The sequence below is a fragment of the Psammomys obesus genome, unplaced genomic scaffold (assembly GCF_907164565.1).
Source record: "Psammomys obesus unplaced genomic scaffold, mPsaObe1.curated_primary_1811, whole genome shotgun sequence".
NCBI lineage: Eukaryota > Metazoa > Chordata > Mammalia > Rodentia > Muridae > Psammomys > Psammomys obesus.
This window is the reverse complement of record NW_026585644.1, coordinates 15230499-15237403: the sequence shown is the minus strand read 5'-3', so window position 1 is coordinate 15237403 and position 6905 is coordinate 15230499. Positions and strand designations below refer to the sequence as shown.

General features: G+C 47.2%; 1 protein-coding gene across 1 annotated transcript in view; it reads right to left on the bottom strand.

Moving 5' to 3' along the window:
* Positions 1-6373, bottom strand: part of Trappc12 (trafficking protein particle complex subunit 12) — a 61317-nt gene extending 54944 nt beyond the window's left edge. The window contains exons 1-2 of the mRNA XM_055624980.1: positions 6251-6373; positions 2616-3853 (exon numbers count right to left, since the gene is read on the bottom strand). Of these exons, the coding sequence (XP_055480955.1) occupies positions 2616-3848 (1233 nt within the window). The 5' untranslated portion in view covers positions 3849-3853; positions 6251-6373. The remainder of the gene's footprint in view (positions 1-2615; positions 3854-6250) is intronic.
* Positions 6374-6905: the final 532 nt, after the last annotated feature.

The window sequence follows — 6905 nt, the reverse complement described above, 5'->3', positions numbered from 1 at the left end:
ACATGCACTGCAGCACAGCACAGAGGGACCCAGCCATCCACGTGCACCGCAGCACAGAAGGACCCAGCCATCCACATGCACTGCAGCACTACACCAACAAGAGCCAAAATGCAGAACCAGCCTAGATGCCATGAACAGATGAGTGGATAAAGACAAGATGATCTGGACACACAACACAATTTTATGCAGCCATGAAGGAGAATGAAGTCATTTGCAGAGACTGTGGAAACAGGGTTAAATGAAATAAAGCAGAACCTGAAGGAAAAATGTTACATGATTCCTGTCCAATGAGGACTCTACTTAAAAAAATACAAGTTATGAAAGCAGAAAGGGGACTTTATTGGGGGAGGACCCAAGGTAGAGAACAAGAGAATACAATATAAGGGAAAAGAGAAAGACAAATATCCTATGCTCTCTTTCATGTGTGGAGACTAGATTAAAACACACACACACACACACACACGCACACCCACACACACACACCCCATGGCAAGCAGAATGGACTTTGGAAGAAAGAAGCTGGCCAGTGACAGAGACAAAGGAGTGTGGTGGGAGGTGAGTATGAGCAAAGGACATGCATCTTTGTATGGAAATGCCACAGTGAAAAATCTTTGATACTGTATGTGCTGGCTAGTTTTATGTTAACTTGACACAGGCTAGAGTCACCAGATAGGGAGGAGGCCTCAACTAAGAAAGTGCTCCCATAAGATGGGGCTGCAGGCAAACCTGTAAGGCATTTTCTTATTTGGTGATTGATGGGGAGGCCCAGCCTGTTGTGGGTGGGGCCATCCTTGGGCTGTTGGTCCTGGGTTCTATAGGAAAGCAGGCTGAGCAAGCCATAGGGAGCAAGTCAGCATGCCTCCATGGCCTCTGCATCAGCTCCTGCCTCCAGGTTCCTGCCTTCACTGCTTTAATGATGAACTGTTATATAGTCTGTGAGTGAAATAAACCCTTTTCTCCTCAAGTTGCTTTAGGTCATGGTGTTTTATCACACCAATAGTAACCCTAACCAAGATACCATGCAACAGAGCACTTGGATGAAAACGTGTATGTCCTTGCGGAACGGTACTATAGTTGAATACAGCTTTGCAAGCATAACTCTATGGCTTCTCTAAGTTCACAAAAGAAAGCCATGTCTTCACTGAAGTCTCTGCAAGACTGATGATTATTAGAACTTGATTGCAGAAGCCTGGAAAGTTGCAGACTGACAGCTAACACCATCTAGACTCTTCAGTTCATCCAGTCATCCTCTATAGTGCTCTGAGGCTGACCTAATCTACTGCGTCTCAGCTGACACCAGTGAAATGCACTCTTCTTTCATAAAGACTTATTTTCAGGGTGTGTGTGTGTGTGTGTGTATGTATGTGTGGGCGTGCGCGTGCATCTGAGTACAATGCCTACAGAAGCCAGAAGAGGGTACTGGCTCCTTTGGAGCTGGAGTTTCAGGCAGCTCAGAGCTGGGATCCAAACTCTAGTTCTGTGGAGGAGTAGCAAGCACTATTAACCACTGAGCCATCTCTCCAGCCCTAGAATGCTTTCTCTTTTTTTATTTAATTTCTTCAAAAATTTATTTTCTTTTGTGTCTATGTTTTGCCTGCATGTATGTCTGTGCACCACATGTGTGCCTGGTGCCTGAGGAGACCAGAAAAGGTTGTCAGATCTCCTGGAACTGACAGTTGTAAACCACCATGTGGGTTCTGGAAATTGAACCAGATTCCTTCAAAGAATAGCCAGTGCTCTTAACTACTGAGCCATCTTTTCAGCTCTAGAATGCATTCTCCCCTCCTCCCCCCCCCCCCCCCCGCAAGGGGAGAAAGTCAAGGGGGAGTGCTTTTGAAACAAGATGTCTCTGTACACAGCCCTGGCTCTCCTTGGAACCTGTTCTGTAGACCAGGCTGGTCTTAAACTCAGAAATCTGTCTGCTTCTGCTTCCAGAGTGCTGGGATTAAAGGCATGCACAACCCTGCCTTAGAATGCATTCTTAACACACCTCTAGGTTCTAGCAACACAAAAGATAAGCATGTCATCAGGCAGCACTGGAGACCTATGGCAAGATGCTCCTTCCTTCCTATTGCGTTACAACAGCCCTACCTGACGTCCCACACATCTATCTGGCAAGTGACTTGTTTCTTGATTTTCTTTTGTTCTATGACTATAAATGTTCATATATAGGGAGCAGGGCAAACAACAGAGTCTGGAAGGCACTGGAGGCCAGATCAGCTTGCTGCTGCAGGACACACACGCCTGCAAAGCATACTCATTATGTTCTGCTTAGGAGGCTGCAGTTATAGCTGTTGTCAAGCCTAGTAACTAGAAAAACCACAGTCAGCTGGGCGGCGGTGACGGATGCCTGTGATCCTAGCACTTGGAAGGCAGAGGCAGGGGAATTCTGTGAGTTCAAGGTCAGCCTAGTATACAAAACAAGTCTAGGAGAGCCAGGGCTATAGGGAGGAACCCTGCCTCAAAAAACAAAACAAAACAAAACAAAACAAAACAAAACAAAACAAAAATAAATAAAAGAAAAAGCCAGATTTAATACATGTCTCTGTTATTCACATTTCTAGAAAGAGATTACATGGGATGAGACAGGGACACAGAAACATTACTTGTCCTACCTGAATGTTGTCAAACTTGAGGCCGGGCATGGTAAGGTTCTCCTTGTCTATGAAAACAGTGCCATACTGCTGGGTCGCTACTGACATCAGAACCTCCCTGGTCTCCTGGCTGGGAAGCCATGCGTCATTCCTCCGGTCCATCTCGCTCATGCTCAGGGCTGTGGCGAAGGGGTCATCACTCCCAGCAAACACAGTCTGGATCTGTGAGAATGGCTTTGGAGACTCAGAGACATCCAGAGGGGCCGGAGAAACACCCGGTTCTGATCTATCCATCCTTGTAGAGTAAGATGGGCTGGGAGAATCTGATGACTTTTCTCCTGTAGGGGTAGCCAGTGAAGACAGCTTTTCTGGAACTGGGGAACCTGCATTGGGATTACTGACCGAAATGAAAGTAGAAGTTGTGAAGGAATCAAAGAAGTCAGAGGCCAAGGAATTAGAGCTCATTGTATCTCCAAAAAATGTACTCAAGCTGGGACTGGGCTGAACCATCGGAGGAGGGGTCTTGGCCGACATCTCACTGGTGCTACTGAAACTTGGAGATTTCACCATCTGGGACTGGAAGCCATCCTGCAGAAACAAGTGTGGCTGCGAGGGAGTGGAGGTGGCCTGGCTGAAGATGGTGCAGACAGGCAAGGGCTCGTCTTTGGAGGAGGACTGACTGGAAGACACTTTTGCAGTCTGCTCTTCGGGGGGTACTTGGCTATCCCTAGGCTCCACGTCCTCCGTGCCAGCATTTTCCAGTGCAGGCATGCTTGTCACATCTTCCTGGGTTGAGTCCTCTTTGGGAGAGGCTCTGCTGTCAGGCGTCATGTCTGAAACATCTCTGGGCGTATCGTCTCCATCAGTCTCACTGCCATTACTCAGAGTGTCCACGGCTTCTTTGTCTATGGCACTGGGCAGTCTGTGATCAGTGGCACTTCTGGGGGGCTCTGCAACGTCCTGCAGACAGCCGAGGTCGCCCACATCACCCTCACTGTTGTTAGGAGAGTCGGAGATGAGCACGCTCTCCATCATGTGCTCGTTAAGCCTATCTACAAAGTTGTGAGAGTCTTCGGATGTTGGCTCGTTCTCTTCGGATCCAAACTCATCTCCACCAAGATCAATGGTCTCCTCGTGATACAGCACCTGGCCCGATTCCTCTTGAGATACCCGCTCAGGGAGATTTTCAGGCCCTGTCTGGGCAGGAGGAGACGCCTCACTTGGACTCTGTTCACCATCTTCAGCTTTTTCCATGTTGTCTAAAAAATAGACAGTCACAAATCACATCACTGTCTTATTTCAAGAACTGGGAAATAACTGGCTTTTCTTTTCTGGAAGAGGATCTCACATAACCTGGGTGGACTTGAACTCACAACCTCTGCAGTTCTGCGACATAGGCTATGCTACTTTTATTCTGTGGCTCAAGGAAACAAATGTTTAATAGTTCCCCATCCAAACAGCACAAAGTTAGAAATTTATAATTATGATAAATTACATTTAAAATTTACTAGCCGCCACCATTTTTATGTGTACAGTTCAGCAATGTTTAATACATTCTCCTTGTTGTCCAATCAACCTCCAGAATTTTGGCCATTTTGCAAAACAAAAATTCTGTACCCATTTAGTAACTCTCTCTGTACTCACACATGATAAACACCATCCTACTTCCCAGTTTTTGGAATTCTCTGGGGATCCATAGAGCTTTCATCATGATGCCCTTCATCCATTGCAATATCTAGTTATCAATAAACAAATGCTGGGTGCACTTATTGTGAAGCTCAGATCTGCCCTGGCCTGCACCTCAGGCCACCATGTCTGTCCATAGGGTCCTCCAAGGGCCCTGTCTGGGTATAGGCTGAGAACAGCAACAGATCTGGAGAGTAAACATAAGCTCTTGAGAACAGCTAGAAGGTACCCATTGGCAACAGACACTGTGAGGCTCATCCATGGAGAGGCTGCTCTGCTCTGCCCTCAACTCAGAACTCCAGCATGACTGCTGCCTCCCCAGCAGACTCCGAGGGATGTTGTGGGCATCCATTTGATGATATCCTTTGCGCTTTCTCTCAATCAGGCCACTGCAGTCTTCTCTGTTGGATGTTGTAAGCCCTGACTGGATGAGGTTTTGTTGTCTACTTGTGGTTTCTGTCTCTATGTGCTATCTGTTCTCTTTGCTTCCTAAATGCTCACTCATCTGAACTGCAAGCTCAGCAATCACAGTTCATTCTCCACACTGTACAAATCATCCGTGCTGCAGCATGTATGGGCCTTCCTTCCCTTTGACAGGTGAATAAGAACACTGCTTTGCAGGCCTGTGGCGTTTGTTCATCCATTCACCTGGGTTTCTTCTAGCCTCTAGCAATTGTGCACAGTGCTTTTGTGAACAGAATGTATGAATGTATCTCCAAGGCTTTAATTTCCATTCTTTGGCACATTCCAATGCCCAGAGATAAACCTGTCCCATACAGTAATTACATTTTTCTTTCTTTGTTTTTTTTTTTTTTTTTTTTTTTTTGTTGAGACAGGGTTTCTCTGTGTAGCAACAACTGACCTGGAACTCACTATGTAGAGCAGACTGGCTTCAAACTTAGGGATCTTCCTGCCAGGCCCGTCCTGCTCCAGTCCTGAGGTTAAAGGCATGTACCACCACTGCCTGACAGTAACCACCTGTTTATTTTCACAAGAAACTGCAGTTTTCCCACTGCAGCAGAACCCCCTTCCATTCCTCCAACAGTGTACACACCCCAATTTCACCACACACTGGCTGGCTACTTATTTTACTTTTACTCAACCTTTTAATATGTGTGAGAATTTGTTTTTATAAATCAAGGTCTTGGGTAACCTAATCTGGCCTTAAATTTGTCACGTGACCGAACACGATACTGAACTCCTGAGCCTCCTGCCTCTACCTCCCAAATGCTGAGATCAGGCTAAGGACCAACGCGGTGTCTTACTGTATTCACTCATTTGTGTATTTATGGTCATAAGATAATCATCTGGAATTAGGCCTCTTCATTCACTATGAGGGTTCTGCAGATCCAAGTCAGCTTATCAGGATTGGTGGCCGACACTGAGCCATCCTGTCAGCCCTCGTTTTAGCCTCTATCATTTCTTTCTTTTTTGAGATGGGTGTGGGGTTGTCTCCCTATTTATCGTACTGACCTCATCCTTACAGTCTTCCCGTCTCACTCTCCTTTACGCTGAGCTTACCGCAATGAACACTGCCAAACAACATTACTCACTCTTTAGTGCTCAGGGTAAGTTTGTCTCTTAAGGCACCCCATCCCTTAACTATCTCTTTACCCCGACTTTGGTTTACTGCAGTGTTATAACTGTGGGGATATGAGACACCGAGGACAGCAGGAGCAAAAGTTGGGGAAGAACAAAAACACTGGTAATATAACATGGGTGCCTACTACGCATGCACAGGAACCCGTACTTTATACATGAGAAACTGAGGTCTGGAAGGTGTGTACCTTTTCCAGAACCACAGGGGGCACGGAATTGGCTACGGTCAAAAGAGCCAACCCCTGCTGGGGCTGCCAAGACTGGCGGATCCCAGCTTTGCGTGGCCGAGAGCGGTGATTACGCGCGGACGCCACCCTCCGTGGGAAGGTCGAGGTCTCCGGCGACCCTCGTCACTGCAACCCGCTCCTCACCTGCCACCCGCCCCTGAGGTCGGGTCCCCCGCGGGTGAAAAGGGTCCGAAGAGATGACGGAAGAGCGGAAATGGACTCAAGATCCAAGCTCCCGCGCGCTTGTGCGTCTGCGCGTGCAGGCCAGTGAGGCCCGACTTCCGCACATGCTCAGTTCGGGAGCTTCTAGCTCTCTACTGGAAGTAGCGCATTTCCGGTTCATGAGCTGTGGGCGTGACCTAAAGCCAAAATGTGTAGAGGGCAAGGATGGCCTTGGTGATTGAAGGGAATCCACAGTCCTTGGACCTGTCACCAACCAAAGGTGCTTTTTCCTAGAACTTTGTCTGTAGTCTCAGAAAAGGCTGTGACAATCTAAGAACACAGCTCAAAAGGGGAGGAGAGTTTATTCTGGAGCCAATGATGATGGGAACACACATTCAGGTCACCATAAATTCTGCTGCCTGACACGACAACAATTTGATGAAGTTTTACAGTAACAAAAAAATAAATAAACATTTTTCAAGCACACTTTGGAAGCAGTGGGTAGGTGGGTTACAAAAAGCGGGAACCCTCTGCTGTAGGCCTTGGGTGCTATCTGATGGCATCTCTAGCTTTGGGATTGGTGAAACTAGTGGCCAGAGGTTTTTACCAGAAAGTTAGTGTTATACGCAGAGGGCAA